The sequence below is a fragment of the Haliotis asinina genome, chromosome 1 (genome assembly GCF_037392515.1).
Source record: "Haliotis asinina isolate JCU_RB_2024 chromosome 1, JCU_Hal_asi_v2, whole genome shotgun sequence".
NCBI classification, from domain to species: domain Eukaryota; kingdom Metazoa; phylum Mollusca; class Gastropoda; order Lepetellida; family Haliotidae; genus Haliotis; species Haliotis asinina.
Window position 1 is genome coordinate 87,335,613 of NC_090280.1, and position 22,915 is coordinate 87,358,527.

Consider the following 22,915-nt stretch of genomic DNA (forward strand, 5'->3'; position numbering starts at 1 on the left):
TTGTGTATGTAAACATATATGCAGAAAGATAGCAACTGTTTCTAGGTAAATATAGCCATAGAGATTATCATTTACTGTATCTGGCGTTCACAGCTGCGTATACTAAATATAATGTTTGAATAATTACATGAAACACAGTCTGCGGTACTGTAAACACTGTCTGGACATCTCTAAACACTATCTGGATACCTTTAAACATTGGACACATCTAAACACTATTTGGATACCTTTAAACATTGGACTCCTCTAAACACTCTCTGGATTGCTCTGAACACGATATGTCACACGAAACACTATCGGCACATCTCTAAACATTGTCTGGATACCTTTAAACAGTGGACACCTCTACACACTGTCTGGACACCTCTAAACACTGTTTGGATACCTTTAAACATTGGACACCTCTACACACTGTCTGGACACCTCTAAACACTGTCTGGATACCTTTAAACATTGGACACCTCTAAACACTGTCGGGACAACTCAAACACTGTCTTTACTGCTCTGAACAAGATATGTCACACGAAACACTGTCGGAATACTTTTAACTCTCCACGTACTCAACAAAACACTGTCTGGACTAATCTAAACACTGCATGAACTGCACTGAACAACTAAACAGTGTGTGCTCAATATTGAACCCTGTTTGCGCGACTCTGAAGCTTTAAGAAACACCAATTACTGCGTTCCAAATATCAGCACTGATCACCCAAATACATCTGATTCTTACATAACTTGGTGACCACCTCATGCCACGGAGCCATTTATCTCTCTTAAGAACATAGACAAAATCCGTCGTGGACATGCGTGTAAGATAATGGTGTTTATAGGCGAGATACACCACATCCAGTATAACGAGAAGAAAGAGAACCGCTGCACCATGATAGATGAAGGCATCCATGTGTTGACCACGTGTGTCTGGAAGCAAGGATCTGCGTTCTCAACCGCGAGGGCGGACATTGACATAAACACTGCATTGTTGGATAGAGATAGGGAAATACTAGCTTGTATATTATGTCACTGCGCCTTTAGAGAAAAAAGACTGGACATACATGCGGCTAGAACACACTATGGATACACCGGATAACTGAGTTAGTGCTTCAGTGACTCAGTGAGTTAGTGACTGTAGTTTTACACGGCTTTAAGTAATATTCCAGCAATATCACGTCAAGGGACACCAGAAATGGGCTACACACATTGTACCCATATTGGGAATCGAACCCGGATCCTCGGCGTGTTGAGCGAACGCTTTAACATCTATGCTACCCCACTGTCCCTACTCAAGATAATATCAGAGATAGGAATGTATTATCTCAGGGTAAATTCATATTTCAAAGTTGATAAGAAGTAAAATTAAAAAAAAAGGATAAGCAGAGAATTGTTAATGAGAGCAAACACCAACCGAGTGTTGCGGCGAGGAAATGCTAACTGACTTGATGAAGTTGATATTTCCTGTATAAATAAGTATCGTGACGAATTATACATATCATTTTCATATTACTATTTCCTTTTTGAAATACATACAAGACGCCTGCCGAAATAAATTATTTTCGTGTTTGGTTGTAATGTTTTCATTGGACTGTAAGCCAAAACCTGTTCACCCCGTATTAGCATATTCATGCACTGAAAAAAGCAAATGTTCCTCGAATTATTTAATAGAAAGACATGAAAAGAATATTTGAAACTTTGAAAGCGGTAACAGCAACGGTTTTGTGTCATTTGATTACACCTCTGGCATAATTTCTCTGATAACAAATCAAACCGCGATCTCACAGAAAAGAAGTCCAGCTTCCGTGTATCTAATTTGCATACACATATCACAGGGGATTGTCGAACATATTTTTACATTGGAATATATACTTGGGAAAATAGAAGCGTGTACATCAGACAATGGAAATATGTTATTGAGCTAAATTGTATTGGCCACTGACCCAATACAAATCTAGTCTTGCCTTTCGTAATGTTATAAAGCCGTTCGAGAAATAGGAATGTACATAATTATGTACAATGCAGACATGGAGAAACATGCACGCCATAATGTCACGGTGCCCTAAGAGAAGTGACTAGAGAATTTACATACAGACACAACGAAAACGATAGGCACAGAAAATACCAACTTGTAAATCAAAATGTCACGATTGTTTTGAAGGACCACCTGCAGAGTGTACACACAGATCCGAGAGTACGCTCTGTAGATAACGGGACATATTGGTTGGTGTATATCTTGGTGTATGTCATCCATCTTTATATACGTCATGAAACAGCGGTAAATATATATCTAGTGTAGGTATGTATGTCTAGTATATATTGGTTATCGCCAGACTCTGGAATCAGTCATTTCTAAAACGTTTCCATTAGCTGATATGTCAAACCTTTCAGGTGTTTCGTGTAATCACTGCCCGGACAGAATACGCCCTAAAACGATGTAAGCCTGAACACTATACACCCTAAACACAATATGCCCTAAAAACACAATATAGGCTATAGGTCCAGAACACAATACGCCCTAAAACGTTATGGGACCTAAACTATAGGCGCTGAACAGAATACGCAGTAAAAGTTATAGGCCCTGAACTCAATATGCCCTGAAACGCTGTAAGCTCTGAACGCCAAAAGCCCTAAACACAATATGCCCTTAAACGCTATCTGCTCTGAAAACATAATGCTATCGGCCCCAAGACGCTATGGATCTGAAAACGCTACAGACCCTGCCTATAGACCCTGAACGCAACACGTCCTAAAACGCAATACGCCCTAAAACGCTATAGGCCCTGAACGCAATACGCCTAAGGCATATTTAAAGTGAGTATGCTTGCAACGTGTACTCCTCAAGAAGGGGACCTCCAGATTCTTGTATTTATCTCCGTGTGTCTCCACGAACTTGTGTCGTCCTATTCTGCGATAGGCATGCTGTATGTATTCAGGATCTGTCTTTGTGGAAGCGCTACATGTAACATGGCAACCACATCTGTCAGTTAGTACGGTTTGACGCAGCTTCTAGCAATACTCCAGCAATATGACAGCGAGGGACACAAGGAATGAGTTGATTGCTTTGACATGGTGACTCGAACTCAGGGCAAGTGGACGCTTAACCACAGTGTTACCCCATGGTCACCCGTAACCACATTAAAGCACCACTACAATAACACATAACATAGTGGCCTGCCCTATCGATGACCCACCGATGTAATAACACTCCGGGAGACATCGTCAGTATGTCAGCGTGCAACAGGAGCCAGCAAACACAAGTAGAAGCGTGACCTTCACCACTAGATATCTGGCAGCTACTGTGATATCCGATGACAAGTAAATGCTACTTGGAGGTCTTTATTAGTGATTTGATACCTCAGTTATTAAGATAATTTGCTTAGATGTGAAGTAATAACGGCTCCTCTATGTCTGACGGGGTACAGTTAACCAGGAACGGAGAGACTGGTATTTCCATTGTGAAAAACGTAACGTTTAAAGAATTAGTAGGGCATGAGAGAGGAATCCTATTATAGATAGAAAACGTGTAATACGATTTAAAAAGCTACACCAGACATCTTTAATGTCTATTTTTTATCTATATCATTGTAAGGGGGCAAAATGTTCAGATAATGAGATTTTGAAGGTTAGACATAAAGAGGAATTTAACCATTTAAAGTATATACATGTCACTTCTCTGAGGTGGTAGTGACAGGAGAGATAACATGTATTTTCGTATGAAGGGTTAAGGATCGGAAACAATTTGCATAACAAAACACAATTGTAACCATTATATACATGTCTCATTATGAAAATGAATGATGGCCTAAAATAGAAGCTTGGTAATTTCTATGGCAACTTTAGCTGTAAATGACATCAATCATTTGGAATGTGAGCATATTATGTAATTAGTGTTCCTTTCCATAGCGGGTTGTATGTAAAAAAAACCAAACAACAACAACAATATCTCTTCCTTTTCGAAATGGAATTATAATTGGAATCAAAGCAGGATTCTAATTAATGATGATGATACTGTACACATCCTATATGGCCTTGTGGATACAGCATCAGCCCGAAAGTGGAAATTCAGCGGTTCGATTCCCAACCATGTGAAAACGTAATATATTGAAAGATTGTTCCCTGAGGGTGCGCGGCATTAAGGTGTATTAAAAGTTTTACAGAGTATAATGGAGAACAATGGTGATGATTTTTGTATAAATGCGTGTTATACACACGTTAGTAGCGATGATCTCTCGTTAGGAGAAAGAACCCCTACTATAGGGAATTGGTGGTTTGACCATAATGCCATCAGTACGGAAGGCTAGGCATGTCCACCTTTTTGTAAAATACCTGATTCATTGTGGATCTGCAACTGTCAATTCACATTATTTTTTTGTCGTTTACACTCAGTGGAATTCGTTCAGGTAGATAATCGGACAGCTCTAGACTGCCATTGTTACCAGGATCTGACCTGGAATAATTCTGACAGCCAGATTAAACAGCACGATGTTTACTCACTCTATTACCTGCACTGAATCTAAGTATATAGACTATCACTCATACAGATACATATATCTGCTTATTGTTTCAGTCAAAACTGACATTGTGGTTGGAAAATTGTGCTTGTGCTTTTAACATATTCCTGTTCTAGAGGTTTGGTTTTACTTGGTGGAAGTAAAAATAAGGCGTTGCAAGTAATTAACCAGTCTCCATTATTCGACAAAACTGATACTCTTGGCGTATGGGGGAAAAGTTTGACTGACTGAGTTTACTCCGCATTTAGCAATATTCCAGCATATCAGTGAACATAACAACTGATCAGATGATCCCAGGTAAACACGTTTCGAAAATCATATCTCGATACTGAAGCAATCGAATACTGATCTGCACTTTTGATCGACGTGGTGTACAGAGCATACAAATTACAAACACTTACACAAGAAATGTTTAATTATTGACAGAAACACATCGTGGAAAATGAAATATATCATAGGATTTTAAAACAAACTATCTATTTTAAAACAGCAAAATAAATTCACGCTTCATGATGCGGAATAAAGTGAAAAGGTTAACATAACCTTGACCTTGCGACCTTGTGACCTCAGTCACATACGACGAACATGCAGATGCGCTATACTCAGTAGTGCTTGCTTGTTACAACATATCACATTCCGAAGGGCATTTCTTCGTTCATTGCCCAGCAACGGATGTAAACAGAAATGTTACTATGGCCTATGGCACTTCGGATAAAAGCAGGTGTTTATGTAAATACCCACTGAAATCATGTCTCGTTGGTTAATTATACTCTAAAATCACTCAATATTGCAAACTATGTAATAATGTGCTAACTATTCATGTACGCTTGAAAGTATACTTTCCTGAATATTTCTAAAGGAGGGAGTGAGCTTAGTTTTACGCTGCTTTTATCAAACATTCCAGTAATATCACTGTGGTGGACACCGGATTGTACCCATGAGGGGAATCGAACCCGGGTCTTCAGCGTGACCAGAGAACGCTTTAAGTACAAGGCTACCCACCGCCCATTTCAGAATGAAACATGTATGCTATAAGATTGAGTTGCGAAAATAGTAATCACAAGCTGCAATAAAATATGTGGGTACGATAAAATATTGCTACAAGCAATTTCCTTTTAATTTGCAACCTGGGAGTGCATGGTATTGTAAATGAGAAGTTTATAAGATCATTCACATGTTGAATGAATGAATGATTGAATTAGAGAAAGAAAGAACGGACGGAAGGACGGATGAAATGGCGGATGAATTGAGGAATAGTAGAGTACCATGCAATTCATGCAAATTCATTTCCAACTATATCCCTATATATTAGTAGATAGAGATATTTCATAACGTACAGCTTCGTTAAATCAAAGTCTCATGTACCAGCGAATTCCCTTATCCCCTATCTCAGCTGAATGGGACGCTGATTCACACCAGTGTGACAATACGAAGTTCCCTTGTATTCACTGACATCTTGAATAAATCGAAGTTCCAAATAGTGACATATATTCGATGATTGCCTTCTCTATATTTCTTACTATTTGGGTTAAACGCAAGGAATAATATTTCTTTAAGCGTCTCGGGTTGTACTTCATCATCAATAAATTGCAGGAGGCACTGATATTGTTCATTGAATCATTGCCAGTAGCCATGATGTGAAAGTCCCATGAGTGTAAACGTTATCAAGCGTCGGTAATTTAGTCTCGAACAACACCCACATCGAGGCTATCTGCAGGCCAAAACGAGGTTCGGCACGTGCAGGCCGTGCGCATTATTTGATATGTAAACCTAAATCAATTCTCCAGCTTTAGATCCCAACAACGCATTGATTACATAGCGAGCTAATGCAATAAAGTCTGATATTGTGTGCAAATAACGAATTTAAGTGAATGATCTGCCACAAAAGTAATATTTTCTGGTGAGAGATTATCCTTGTAACAGGAATTTTATTGAGTGATGACTGGGATACCGCCTGTGTGGGAGGTATGTCGCACATGACAGGGTTTAACTGGATACACTAACTGTAACACTGAATCTTCGGTTAAGTTGAAGGTAATATCAAAAGCTGCCAAACGACCTTACCGTCTTTGTCTTGAGATACCCCAAACGGGCCTCTTGTATAGATTAACTGTCAATTAAGTGAGCGGGTTCATCGTCTTTTTGACATTATGTCAGTCATTATGATCCAATACACGTGACCTGACACTTCACTTTCTCCTGCTTGTTCACAAATACGACATTTATGAGCGGAAATACGGAAAAAGTGGAATTTGACGTTTGGTTAAGACAGACACAGCTCCGTAATTAGCTGTGCTGCCGGATCATGAATGCTTAAGCCACTGCATAGCAGTATGACAAGCAATATTTTATTAACACCAACTGTGTTCCACAATTAGCTATGCAGAATTTCCAAGAATGTGTAACCCAATACATATAAAATGCCATATGACATTTAATACGGATTCTGTTTCATAATTAGCTGTCGTTTCAGAATGTGTAAGCCATCATGAAATATACTACCCATCAAATGTTTAGATTCACTAGGGTAAATATAGACGATTTATTCAGGCACCTGTTCTACAATGAATATTGCCCAGAATATTCCATACTGTTTAAAGGTTCGGTTTACCCACGAGCTGATGTACTGTAAAACAAACACGTAATGTTGATGCGATTATTGTCATGAATTCAATAAATGATGAATCTCAGTGAAAACTAACGAAGTCTTCTCCAAAACGCAGCTGTTCACGTGTATGACATCTACTTTTCATCGATTTGATGATTGATCCTCGAGTATTCATGAATTCATCTACATAACCAGTTGGTTTCACCAAGTCTGGTCCAAATATTGATGGGTTATGTGTACGGAAAGACGTCTAACATTGTATTAATGCAGATTCTTGTTTCATATAAATGGTTCCTAAAGTGTGTCAGTCAAGACATTTTGTCATTTTGTTATGACTGACACTGTTGTTCTAGGAATGTGTAAGCCATAACGGAGAAATGTGACAAGTGACATTTTGTTAAGACTGACACCGATCCACAATTACCGATTATTCCAGGTATATTAAATTGTTAAAAGGGTGAAAATACGACAGTTTTGAAACTGACCGAAATCGAAACCATGAACCCCATACAAGGATTATATAATCGGCTTGGAAACACTGAAAGGCTTGGAAACACTGAAAGGCTTGGAAACATCGAAAGGCTTGGAAACTCTGAAAGGCTTGGAAACATCGAAAGGCTTGGAAACATTGAAAGGCTTGGAAACACTGAAAGGCTTGGAAACACTGAAAGGCTTGGAAACATCGAAAGGCTTGGAAACACTGAAAGGCCTCCAATACACATTGGTCTTGTCTCACAGCCCCTGTGGTTACAGGTTTAGTTCAGTTTAAAATGGCAGCATATCTATTATATCATGTTCCTACTTCAAAATATCATTTTCCAGGGAACTGTATTTCAATGTAAATAACATAAAATGTTTAAGAAGCACTCCCTAAGTTTAGACGTCTTTCATACCTTTACGTATTGAAACTGGAAGGTATTACAACATAGACAGAAATGATAGATTATGTTTACAATACGGTGAAGGCTATGTTGAGGATGAATACAACTTTCTTCTCTTAAATTCAAACAGCTCCCCTTCAACCATCTAACTAAAACCTGTTGTGCCAAGCCAAGTAAAACTAAAACATTCCCCATGTCATCATCAGATTGTAAATAATTTAGCTAGTTTTGTGTGAGCTAGCTAATATGTTAAAATTATTAATTTATTTTGAACGCACCATGTTTTGCCATGTACAATGTAGCCAATGTAGCTAGTAGCCTACACTTCTGTAATAAAAGACCTGAAAACACAGTCTATAAATCATATCAGTGTCTCCCCTAACTGTACTGTAACTATAACGAAGCAAGTCTTGATTATCGTTAGATTCTGGCACGCCCATCTTACTTTGGCTCCTTGTCAGTTTATATGAAATTCTTCGTTTTTATCGAAATCATGCATTTCCGAATCTGAGCGTTGCCTAAGATTGGTCAAACGCGTGGTACTGAGATTCGTCACTGAACTCCATATGCAAATCAAGAGAATATTGATTTTTTTGGGCCCTGTATATATACTGAACAGCAAAATAAACGCAAGTTTCGAAAAATTGAAATCTGATAAAAGTAAGCGTTCATGTCTTTGTCTTCTATTTAAACACTTGACAAAAAGCCATAGTTGCCTTTCTTTTGCTGTTCGACATAGTAAAGTGTGTACAACACGAGACCGAAATAAAACCAACAACGTAAAGCTGATAAAACCCTGGTGAAACTGTAAACAGTGAAGTGAGGTTTGTGCGACGAAGAAGAGGTTAATAAGATATACTGAAACTACGTTATAACTTATTCCGGTTTTTGTCACACATGTCTGGATTTTATCAGTCTTGGGAGGACACGAAATTAAGAGACATTCAGTCCCCACCCTTACGCAACAAATCACATTGACGATATAGGAGCAGCCAGTTAACTAGAGTAATTAACATGGTTCAGCCATGATGTAAGATAAAACGTAAGAGGATTGTTGATCCGTGATGTGAAGAATGTAAATAGCCCTATTATGATTATCATTAAACTGAGTGAACGTCACAGATCTCCTCCCACTAGCAACATGCCCTGATATGGCACACATGGAAAGAAACATTAAGTTGGGATTACGTACACAGTGCAAGGCCTGAAAATAACCAGTCTCGGTTGACCAAATTAGAATTGTTGTAAAGGCAAGATGAGAGATAATGATAAGACCAGTTGTCCGGTCTTACAGCTGGCAGCGGCCTTCCCACACAATGTGCCCAAAAAAATGTTCCAAATAAGTATGTACAAAGCGCAGTTTCAGTACATTGTTGCTTTTGCACAAGGGCTGTATGTGGTTTTATTCGCCCCACGAGCCTCCGGCTGAACTGAAAGTGAGTTTAGTTTTAAGCCATTTGTAGAGGGTGACACCAGAAATGGGCTTTAGTCATTGCACCCATGTCGTGAATCGAACCCGGACTTTTTTTAACCGCAAGGCTACCCCACCACCCCACAGACCCTACATTATTTACCGGACAGTAACACCATAATTTGGGGGGTTATATTACAAGTATAAAATTGAGTGACAACAAACGTCTTTTAAAAACGCTACAGTTGGCAAACCGAATTTGACGAACCCAATTATCGATAAAGAAGTGGATACAACTGACTAGCACAATCTGCTGTGTGTGTGTGTGTCTGAATTATATCTTAATAAATCATCAATTATTGCTTGCAGCGTTCATTTATTTGCTGAAGACCAGACAGTCGCATTAAGGCGATTACCATCAAGAGCTGTGTCCACACAGCAGGCCAACAGCACGTAGACGGATGTGAGATAATATCAATGTCATCATGACAAGTGCTGGGAGGGAAATCAAGATGGACAGGAAAGGCTCGGACAGGATGAAATAATGATGCAATTTGCAACGTAGAACTATAAATCAGTAGGCTGCCTGGTACATGACGTGATATATACTGAGACGCAAAAGAAACTTCTCTGTCAACTTTATCATGTACTTGATTTTCATCGGAAAATATCTTGGCGATGTATTATAATATCAAACCTCACTGGAATATGTTTGATAATAATTAATTCTTCCTAATCCGCACTTAAAACATGCTTCTTTAGGATGAGATTGTTGATATCTATTTGGTGCTGAAAACTTTTTAAAATCACCACCAACAAAAACAACAACAAAAAACAACAACGAAAAACAAAACAAACCAAAAACGTATTATCGCAGTATACACAACTGCTCACGGTACATTAGGCATTTTATTTTTGAGAATAAGCTTAACGCTTTTTGAGAAGCAAATTAACATTTCAATCCCACCACTTTTTACACAGTCACTGTACAACACTTACAAACTGTTGAATGGATACTTAAGTAGTTGAAGTGAAATTTAGAAACAGTTCTTTTAACTTTTAATGAAAAAAAGAGAAAAAACCTTGCGATGCCTCTTTTGCTCCTCGAATTAATTTACGACGGCGTCCAAATGGTCAGAAAGGGAGCGTGGATACACAATGCCAGTTAGAAGGTGGACAAATGTAGGGCAGGATGCATTTAGGATTAACCCGTGAAGGTTCGATTAGAATTGATCTTCAGTAACCCATGCTTGAGGTAAGAGGCGACTAAAGGGACGTCACGCCTTAGATCCAGGTTCGATTTCCTACACGGGTACAATGTGTGAAGCCCATTTCTGGTGTTCCCTGCCATGATATTGCTGGAATATTGCTAAAAGTGGCGTAAAACCATACTCACTCACTCAGGCTTTTCACCGAAGGCAAGATGACACACCTAGGTGCTACTTAAATTCTACTCTAAGTACTCGAGTTAAAGACTAATAATGAACAAATGATATACAATGAGGAATTTACTCTAAGAGAACGAGCGTAGTACCAGTGTTGCTACACTGCACCTAAGTTTGCCGATACTGATATGTTAGTGATTTTCAACATCACTTTTATTATTTTCAATGTGTTGTACGAGAGATCTTTTCTCGCCTCGAATAGCTGCAACGTTGCTGATGCGGCGATAAGAAATATTCACTCACTCACTCAACTTGCCCGTGTGTGTGGTAAGTCGGATCTAGCTTTCATCATCTCACCAAAACGCTATCACAACCACCAGGGAATACTCTAAACTCGGATCCCTCCTCACGAGCTATTTATTCTTCGACGGGCCCCCAATGGTTACAGGCGTCTTGATGAAACAAGCGTTAACATCTGCCTTGGGAATGTTAACATTCTGATTAAAGAGGCCAGTATACATGCATTCGACTTTCGCTTACGATGACAGTCCTGTGAATACCTAGCTGATATTCGACTGCGACAAATCTTGTTTATCTTTGGTGAGGTGGGATTAATGAGGTTCAATGTTGCGTTCACGACTTTCGCACTTAGATAAAGAGTTGCAGGTATATGTGAATAAAGTTTGACTTGGCCGCGTCCCGATCATCCATTTGTCTACTACAATAAAGAGCGTCTGAATCTACAACACATTAACTCTCGCTAAACTTCCCAAACTGTATTTCTGAGAGAAAAAATAAATTAAATGTCACTTTTTTCGATCATTTTTTTGAAAAAAGTCCTACCACCCTCGTCACTTTTGAAACAAAATATGGCCGTGAAACATTTAATTTTTCTATGCAGATAGACTGAAAGATTGACCTCTACCGAGGTATCGTTATTCCAAACATTCCAAATACACGTATGCTTCCTGGGTATATAATAACAGAAAGGATTTATGATATCCTGGTTCATCGAGGATGCGCCACAAGACTGTTGTCATGAATTTATATTCTGTCGTCAGCAGAGCGTGCATCACGTGCATCACTTGCATCACGAGCATTACGTGCACCAGTACTCATGTTGTTTATATCTCACAAGTTTGTACACAAATAAATGAAATAGATTAACTTCTTTTTTACATTTTAACGTGTTAATTTACATGAATATTCGAAGTCTGTATGCCCCTGTACCACCGTGGTATTGTTTCGAGAAATACAATTGAATTACAAATAACTGAATAACAACTTTTTGGGACGTGTTACGAATAGATGCGATTCATACGTGACGTGACTTGACGTTGATGTCTCAGTCAAATACTTGTCAATATATCAGCCCTTAAATTATGTGAATATTCATATTAGTACAATTTCACAATTTTGTTAATGTCGCATTCAGTATCTGTTCTGCAGATATTGATCGACCGTATTGACGTCAAGCAGACAGAACAAATAACGACTTGTCAAACTTATTTCAAAACTGTGAAAGATTTCTGGTTTATGAATACACTCGCTCGCAACTGGTAAAACTGTGCCCAAACTTATGGAATTGATATTTACGGTCTCTCGGGACATATTAGTGGTTGCCCACCGTCTGTGACTTCATTTATAAAACAAACATGGAATAGAATCTCGAACAGCGATATCGATATGAATTGTTGCCATGTTTAACTGTACAAGGAAATCTCTTAATGACCCTAGCGCCATACATGTTGATGTAGAATAGCTTGAATCACGACCCTTTCAAACAATCAAACGCTTAAACAGTCAACCAGAAAAATCTCAGGCCACAAAGCAAGATGAAAATCGAAGATTCGTTGTTTGAGCTGTATCTATTGATGATGATGAAAAAATGTGGTTTGTTCAATACGTGTTCTCAGTATCACCGTATTGTGTGCCTCCATTTGCTGATTAACAACTATGCTTCGACTCATTAGTCAAGATTATGTCGATAAGGTGACGCTAATGATCAGAGGCGCTCACCAAGTTCTCATGTCGGCACAATAACATGGCATTGAGAGTGAGTGAGGTTAGTTTTACGCCGCACTCAGCAATATTCCATCTATCATAGCGCTACATCATCCACGTGCCTTCTTGCTACGATAACTTACAGTTGAATTCACTTGTTAGTATTTCTTCGCTTTGCGCATAGGAATGCACAGCCTTAAACAAATAAATACTTCTGTCTGCTTCACAGGCTTCTCTAGCTGATTTGACAGAAACAGTCTGGAACTGTGTATATGTGTAGTCTATTTTATTTATATTGATTTGACAAATGGGCCTGCAGATTTCTATCAAGGCGTGTAGATTTTAAAGCATGGCTAAGTGGCAAATCAAAGGATTGCAAACAGTGTATGACGCCCCGCACTCACTCACTCACTCATGGTCACATGAACACCACGTCCAGGTACTAATCAATGGAGTCATAAACTTAGAACGCACTAAACCAATCATCCCGAAGAGGTCAGCATTAGTTTCATTGATTAGACACAGCAGGACTGGACACGAAAAGCACATGCAGCAGTAACTGTTTATTTATGTCTGGGTCAATGGCTCATTAATCCTCCTCAGCTGGCATTGTTAGTCTGTCCTATAACCAGCTGCAGGCATATATAACACTCGGAGGAAGATGGCCTTATTCTTTCAGCTTGCATTATGTAGTCTGCGTCTTGTGGACGAGCTGTGTTTACACTGCTTGAAACAGTTTTAACGAGTTTATCATGTTCTGCTGCCTTAATATAACACATAGTGGAGAATAATCGTTAGTGCTTGTCCTTGTTAAGTGTCGGAAGTGTCAACCCTCTAAATAGCTTTATAATTAGTCAACATTGTAAGCCGTACTAAAGTATTAAGTTTGAAAAAATCTTTGCCATACTTTTAAATCGATCTATTTTAGAAGTACAGATACATGAGTGAAATAAAATGTACCGTACGCATAATTGTATAGATCAAAGTCTCGTCGAAATCAATATGTTAAAAAGACAGTCATGCAGGAAATGATGTTGGCATGATAACACAAATCGAAAACAATCAGAAACAAAGTAAAGCAATACAAAATAACATACAATAATAATAAAAAAAACAGAACAAAGAAGAACAAAAACAAAGCACCAGACAAAAACGAAAGAACACCCCACAAAAACAATTAAAAAATAAAAAACCAACCAACCAACCAACCAGAACAAACAAACAAAAACAAACCCAACAAACAAAAAGGAAAATAAAGCAAAACAAAACGAAACAAAAAAAAACCCACAAAAAACAAATCCACAAGAAATAAAACAAATTTAACCATTAAAGTATAACGTTTTATCACGTTGGGTGTTTTTCGATACCGTTATTGGTACGATTATGTTTCAGTAGTATATAGACTATCTCACCCAGGTGTCTATTAATATCAAATATATCAACGCGAGTTCATAAAGTAACAAATATCCGATGCTTGCCGAGGATATTTTTACATTTATCAACGAGTGTTGATATAACTGATATCAGTTTGACCCGCGGGTTAGATTCAATTTATCCTCCAGATTCATTCTTCATTAGTTTTCAATGAAAAATGTACATCTCTGAACACAGCACTGCCATTAGACTGTCAGTGTCATAGCATTGTGCAAAATCTACTGTCCAAACGATATCTGCAAGGAGATATCGTTTGATTTCACACAAGCAGTATCTTCGGTTTTTAACACAGGTTTGGGTGATAAAAAATGTGTGCGACGCAAAATGAAAATCTTTTCTTATGTAGAAAAAGGAAAGCCTAAAGCGGATTTGAGACACTTACATGACTCGCTTGTTATGGGTGAGTGAGTGAGTGAGTGAGTGAGTGAGTGAGTGAGTTGGGGTTTAGCGCTGGTTTGAGCAGTATTTCCATCACACCATGACGTGTAAGCTTAAGGTGACATGGAAGCTGGAAGTTATGCGGAACTAATACATGTTTCACTTGGTTGAAACTCAAACCCACTGCTCTGTGACAGCAGTCACAAAATACAACGGTGTTGGCTTAACAAATTAGTGATTGATATTATTGAGTATCGATTCATTAAATAGCTGACAAACATAGAACATAATTCAGATGAACCGGGATTCGTTCATTTCCTTGCAGGTCCAACTGATGTACATCAAATCGTTGCTGACTGTTAGTTGATTGGCTGAGTTTAGTTTTACGTCGCACTCAGCAATATCACATCTGTGCGGAGACGATATGTAAATAATGGAGTCTTAGTCAGATAATCCAGTGATCAACAGCATGAGCATGGTTCGACGCAACTGGGATATGATGACATGTGTCAACTAAGTCAGCGAGCCTGACCACCCGGTCACAATAGTCGCCTTTATAGTCAAACTTGGGCATATAATGATCAGGGCCCACTTGCACAAAGCAATCTTAGCGCTAAGACTATCTTACGCCTATGTTGAAGAATGGGAGTAACAATAATTCTAGCGCTAAGATCACTTCGTGCAAGTCAGCCCAGTTCTAATCCGGATCATCACAGCTCCCTCCTTGGTATTAGTGAGTGAGTGTGGCTGTACAAGGGGATAAACAACATTCGAGCCATATCACAACCGAGATTTTCACATGTAAGTATATTAGTGAGTGAATTTAAGAGTACGCCGCTTGTGGCAATATTCTATCAATGTTACGGAGGGGGAGACCAGAAATAGGGGTCACACATTGTTCTCGTGTGGGAATCGAACCCTGGTCATAGGTGTGAGTAGCGAACGCCTTAAGCACGAGGCTAACCTACCGCCCTGTAAGTATACTGGTTGAGAGTCTGACAGTTGAATCCAGATGCAGTGGTGATTCTGAATTCATCAAACCTTCTAACTGATTACCTGCACATGCTGGACATGGGCATGTTCAAGGACATGTTCAAGGACATGTTCAAGGACATGTTCAAGGACACGTTCAAGGACATGTTCAAGGACACGTTCAAGGACATGTTCAAGGACACGTTCAAGGACACGTTCAAGGACATGTTCAAGGACATGTTCAAGGCCTAGGTAGTTCACCCCAACTGGTGCATGAACACCCCAAGGTGCCTGAATAAATATGATATCTAGTTATCGAGTTTTCGTAGCGTCACTGATAGGTCTTCTGTCACGACTACACCAGAGGAGACAGACATTTGGAGATATTAATAAATATGTGTGGTTGGTTATCGTTCTGATTTTTGATTACCTGTTTTCCGAATCCGTTGGTTCGTCTAGTCACTTTTATAGGAACCTCACGAACCTCAATTTGGTTCCGTTGTTGTTTAACTCACCATTATTCCAGCTTACAGAATATTTCTGTCTTGACCAGACTATCCAGTGATCAACAGGAAGAGTATCGAACCTACGTAATTGGTATACGATGACGTGTGTCAACTAAGTCAGCGAGCCTGACCACCCGATGCCGCCAGTGGTGTCTTACGACAGGCATGGGTTGCTGAAGACCAGTTGTAACCCGGATCTTCACGGGCCCGTGAAGGAGGTAAAGTCATCCCAAGCCTACTAACTAATCCCAGGAATGGAAATACTCGAATTAGGTTACTAAGGGGGAAAATAAGAAAGCTTAGACGTGAACCAATTGTTCAGTTGTATTGCAATAATTATCAACCGTGAAAAATAACTGTGCTGTTCTATCTTGTTCGTGTTGAATTCGTTAAACATAGAACGAGAACGCCAAAACGATATCAGGTATACGAGTTATCAGGCAATACAGATTCATCTGGTGTAAAAGATAAAATAGCGACAGCACGAGGTGTTCGTGAAAAGCGTTTTCCATCACTTTGGTGGAAATCCGTTGCACATTCATCGGCGAATTTGGATTTCTCTTTCACCGAACTTTGAAAACATATTTAAATTTTTGTTATCCAACTATGTTAACGTTTTTATGTGACCGTTTCATCGAGGTTTGTCTGACTGCCCAGTCACAACATGTCCTCTAAGACGGTACCTGTCACGGTCATTAAGAGCAACTGCTCTTACACGGAAATATCGGAGTTTGGATCACACAAAAACAGTCTTCAAATAAACGAGTTTCGGTGTTAAACCTTTGGATGCATAGATGTAATAAAACATACCTTAATGTGTTACACAACACCCAGCTTTGAATTCAGACCAGAATTGTCAGATTTTCATTTCCGTCCCTCACTACCAAATAGCTCTTTCATGTTATTACGCTATTTGCCCTCTGTACGTAGAGAGGTAGAAACATACATGCATGTATTGACACATTTAGTACCCACAGAAACCAGAGAATATTAATGGTTATTCAACAGTGATGAATACTATATTAGTCATTTAGAGCTTTTACTTGTTTGTCCCAGTGCTTTGTGTTCTCATTGGTTTGACCAAATCGAGTTTTCATGCGTGTGCATTTGTTTTGCCTAGCAGTTTGGAGATAACACTCCATATACCATTCCTACAGACAGTTCTTTCTTTATGGGGGTCACACCCGTCGACAGTTTCTGTATCCATTGTGAGTTTAGTTTTACGCCGCACCCAGCAATATTCCAGCCATATTTCGGCAGTCTGTAAACAATCGAGTCTGAACCAGACAACCTAGTGATCAACAGCAGGAACATCGATCTGCGCAAATGGGAGCCGATGACATGTGTCAACCAGATAAGCGAGCCTGACCACCCGATCTCGTTAGACACGTCTTACGACAAGCATAGTCGCCCTTTATGGCAAGCATAGTCTCCTTTTATGGCAAGCATGGATTGCTGAAGGCCTGTTCTACCCCAGACCTACACGATTCTCTGTATTCATAAGAAATCTCTGCTGAAAGCAGACTCCAATTATTGTCACCATGCGATATGAGGATAGAGCATGTGTTTATGAATCATGACGAGACAACCACAGAATTTGTCTCAGGTCTCACATAAACTAACATACTGAACCAAAAGTTAGGAGAATTTATGAATTTTGAAATTATTCTGTAAGGAAATAAAAACTGGTTAAAGTATCTGCTTAATATTCAAGATCCCCAATTTTTTGTCCCATAAAAATGAAAATCCTGATACCGTACGTCTCTTGGCGAGAGATATCATCGTTTAAGAGCATCCCTCTTGGACACAACGGTGATTAATAATGACTGGATCTGAAAGTGACCTTAACGTTATGTGGCTCTTTACGAGCATAGGACGCCCATAATACCTTTTAGAATATTTACACCGTCCAGGAGGACACTACATGTGGTGCAAGTACGTTAATATTTCAATGCGATCAATAGTTGTTTTTGCTTTTGTCCGGCAAAAAATGAAGTCATTTCAATATTCAGATGGTTTGGATTTTAATGGAACAAGTATCTTCCCTTGCCTAAACTTAGAGCGGCTCGACTCTATTCCAGAAATACTAGTATATGAAGGCGTTGTGTAAATAATCGAGTCTGGACCAGCCAAACATGTGATTGCAGTTTGAGCATCAATGTACGCAACTGGGATATAATATTGTGAGTCAATCTTTGTAGCAAGCAACTAATCCATTAGTTGCCTCTTTCTGAAGCACAGGTTGGTGAGGACTAATGCTAACCCGGATTGTCTGTCGTGCAGACCCTGAAACAAATATACCCAATTCAGCCCACTTGAGTCTAGAATGTGTGTCAAGTCTATATGAGCTCAGTGTTTGAAAATGAAGAAAGTCTCTCGGCTCCTTTTCATTGTATTTTATCGTTTTTTCTGTAAAAGATGTTTAAAAACAACCCGGATATAAGGGACATGTTAAAACGCGAAGAAAGGGTGCTGCAACTAGCGTGCGACAAATCTGAACTATATCCGTTTTTTTCACTATTGAGTCTCGATCCACAGAAAATTGTCAGCGATGCTGTCTGTTCCATTTCAGTCGGAGTTAGGAGGGGCGAGTCTGTGAGTCATTATGATTCACAATCAACTATTGCCACCTGCGCATTCTGCGTTACCCGTGAAGATCCGGGTTAGGATTGATCTTAGCAAAGACATATATATATGTACGTCTTTGGTGTTAAGTACAACATGTTTGTCTTAAGAGGCCACTAACGACATCGGGTGGTCAGTTATGCTGACTTGGTTGACACATGTCATCGTAACCCAGTTGCGTAAATCAGTGCTCATGCTGTTGATCACTGGGTTGTCTGTTACTGCTACCATATAGCCGAGTGTGGCGTAAAACAACACACTAAATCTGACTCATTTCGGTCTTTCTTCCGCATCAAGTTAACTTACAGTATAATACTCGATACTGTTCAAACCGACGTCTACTCGTTCACTGTCCTTCAATGGCCTGACGGTATGGGGAATTATACATTACATTCCATATCTCATTGTCTCATAGTTGCATAAATTGTCTCATCGATTGAACATATTTCAGAAGAACGAGTGTTATTTACGCAGACACAAATATGAATACAACATAATCAAATCAAATCGTAACGCGAAGCACTGTGTTCTTCCCGGACCCCATGATGTGTTCTAGTTCTCTTTGAGTAAACGCGCTCGTAAAATCAATGTAAACTCTCTCTGAGACGAGGACTAATGCGTTCATGGGCCTCTGAAACACTGGGGTACAGTATTCTGATAATTTCATTTTCACAAATAGTTGTTACGGAAGTAGGATTCAGCTATCAACACCATTCCTATCACCGGTTTGGCGTGTGGGTTACAGATTGGAGTGTTGACGATGCCCGACCCCATGGGGTCCCGTGTCGCTGTTTCCATCAGCGTTAATGTTATTGTATTTCTTTATAACCCAATTTTGTATGAGTGAGTATAGTTTTACGCCGCCTCGGGACACATTACAGCAATATCACGGCGGGGTGCGGGAAATGGGTAACATGCATTGTACATAAGTGGAAATCGAACTTTGGCTACCCCTCTGCTCGTCTGCCCCTTCCAGCCTGTAGGGTAGCCTAGCGTTAAAGGCTTTCGCCCCTCACAGATTGATTCTAACCTAGTTTGATTCTTAACACATATACCGCGTATCTTATTCATGAAGCCGTTAGTATATCAAGCAGTTTTACAAAATGGTGACGATGTCTTCTCGTTCCGAAATGTATGGAGAAGACAGCGTTTTTTCCCTCAGATTTCAACCTCCATAATGAACGTACTGCCTATCATTTGTCTTGCAATACTCTTCATTTAAAACAAGGCCAAGTAATGAATGACGAATCAATCAAGTTTCAAGGGGCGGGTTTTATTGAGCATCTTGTCGATGATCAGGTTTACACCTATCATGGATTGCAAGTTCGAGACAAGCTCCCCAGTGACCAAATTCAAGACAAATCTGGGTCCGAGCATATATCTTGAGCTCCGAACTAAATGCGCCAAACAAGGTCAAAGCCACCAATATTCTGTGTCAGACACCCAGAGTCGTTACCATCTGACCAGAAGGATCATATCTGATAAGAAAGCCCATCATCCTCTGTGTATTCATCGTATTTACATGCCATTCAGTTCGAGATCGAGTGAGAAAGAGGTGTGTGCGTGTGCGTGTGCGTGTGCGTGTGCGTGTGCGTGTGCGTGTGCGTGTGCGAGTGAGAGTGAGAGTGAGTGTGAGTGTGAGTGTGAGTGTGAGTGTGAGTGTGTGTGAACGTGAGTGAGTGTGAGTGTGTGTGAGTGTGAGTGAGTGTGTGAGTGAGTGAGTGAGTGAGTGAGTGAGTGAATGTGTGTGTGTGTGTGTGTATGCACTCCACATTGATTGCAGGCCCAAGACAAATTATTTGTTATCTCAACTCTCCAAAATATCAGCAAACACGGTGATCGTGTTCCTCGCCGTGAACGAGCGCTGAGTACATATGATAATGTATTTTGTATATTCCTTGTCATGCCTATCGTTTAAAACATGAAAAGTAGCACTAATGAGTCAAATTTATCTTAATATATTGATCGTTATCTTTGTAGATGTACACACCATCTTTACTGCATACCTTTTCATTGTAAACTCAGAATTAACTCTTATACATTAATGTGCGTATTTAAGAACTTAGTCCATTATGTGTGTGTGTGTGTGTGTGTGTGAGAGAGAGAGAGAGTGAGTGAGTGGGTGAGTGTGAGTGTGTGTGTGTGTGTGTGTGAGAGAGAGAGAGAGAGAGAGTGAGTGTGTGTGTGTGTTTGTTCAAGCCTTACGCACGTCAGGTTTTGTTTAATTGCTTGCTCGTTTTCGTTTGAAAGTTACTTTATATATTCCAGCGATTCAGTGCGGTGTTTCTTGTGCACTGGCCCATACAGATTGTAAAGTCAGACATAAAAGTGCAGTTTATGATTCAGCGTATTTCAACCGAAAAGTCATGTTTCAGTCACAGTGGTCCGGATGTGCAGACATTCAACCCAAACAGCGATTGGATGTTGACCAATCCACGATAAGAAAGATACGAATCTTCAGAATATCCGGGATCAACATTAACAGGACACAAGCGTGAATGATCTCACGTTGTCCCACATCCCGGTGGCGTGATAAAACTGTAACGGATCAAAGTGCGTGACCCCCAATGAACGCCAGAACGGTTCTCCAGTTATCTGGCAATGAATCCCCAAGACACGTGCCTTCTGAAGCGAACCGCGTTCAGAAAACGTTTTATCTATATACTTCCTCACTTTGCTTGTTCAGTCACAAGTTAGATTACTGCAAGAAAGGTTGGAACTACTTTAGTAATTTCTTTGACCATACAAATATACTACTTCGAAAAATCTTGAATCTACTTATACCCTACGTGTTATGTGAAGTTAACAGTAAATCCCAAACATAAAGCTATCTTAAGTTTTTGGCTATCTTAATTTTATAATATGCATTCATAATGCACACAAAGCCTTAAATAAGATCAAAAGGACCCGAAACATGCTGAATGTTTTCTGACTAATCTAGACTTTCTAAATAATTCCGGTGTCGTCACTTTTACTTCAGTTTTTAAATTTAGCCTCTAATAGTATAATAGGGTACCGTCCTTTCTTCGAGGAAGTATGCCGATCGAAGCAATGCTGACAGTGGCAAGACGTAGATAAACGGACTGAATGAGCATACGAATCCAGTTTATCCGGCTGGTTTGGTTACACTCGGAAATCGCCCATATGTACTGGTATCACGCCATATTTACACACACGCACGCACGCTCGCACGCACGCGCGCACACACATTCGAGTTCCCCTTGGATTCATCAATTGTCAAATCAACTGTCAACTATATACATTTCGTTATGTGTTTCATTCAACTCAGCAATCGACACATCCCATTTTGTAAAGTAAAGTACGTTCAAAACGAACACGTTTGTGAAAAACAAACTTATACAAAGATGTGTTTTTAAGTGTGCCAGTAACGTCGAAATTCTTGTAACTTACTAAGGTTATTATCAGCTAAAGTTATAGGCACAACTAAGTTTGGTAAAACCGAAGTGTACTGTATGTAGTAACATCTACAATGGTAATATGGTAGTTCGAGGGAACATACTTCGAGAATACAGTGACTGGGTGAGTGTGGTTTTACGCCGCTCTTTGCAATATTCCAGCAATATGACGTCAGGGGACACTAAAAATAGATTTCACATATTGTATCCATGTGGGGAAGCGAACCGTAATCTTCAGCGTACCCACCGCCCCATACAGTACACTGGGAATCCGCCCCACACAGTACACTGGGAATCCGCACTCCATATATTTATGTTAGGAACTGTTTTATATATACTGCATAGAACTGATTGATATTATTTTTCGTCTTCATCTGAGCTAATCTCCCCATCGACGTACACGCTGACAAAAACATGAACGTCGTAAGACAAAGTGATTTTTTAAATAATCATGCTTAGTATGACACCTATTTTTAATTAGTGTGTCCTTATAAATACAAGTTACACAAATGCGTTCCCTGATGAATACAAACATCAAATCCAGTCACCCGATCTTTCGCTTCACTGATTATAAGGCGTGTTTACTCACCTATAGCAGCCATGTACTCCTCGAAGTTATCGCTGAAGAAAATCTCCCATTTTCCTACTAAATTCGCCATTGGTAACAATGGGAGATCCAGCGTATAGTGTTCAATCCTGATCTGTGATGCCAACAGTTTTATGGTGCGATGGAGACTGAATTTATTTATAGTAACCTCATCTGGAGGCAGGTTGCACGTGACACGTGCTGAGA

The 22,915-nt window shown here is 39.6% G+C and overlaps 1 protein-coding gene across 1 annotated transcript in view; it reads right to left on the reverse strand.

The window, feature by feature from the left end:
• Positions 1-22,915, reverse strand: part of LOC137299035 (fatty acid-binding protein, heart-like) — a 45,644-nt gene extending 22,729 nt beyond the window's left edge. Inside the window, exon 1 of the mRNA XM_067831520.1 lies at positions 22,712-22,915. Coding sequence (XP_067687621.1) covers positions 22,712-22,781 — 70 coding nt within the window. The 5' untranslated portion in view covers positions 22,782-22,915. The remainder of the gene's footprint in view (positions 1-22,711) is intronic.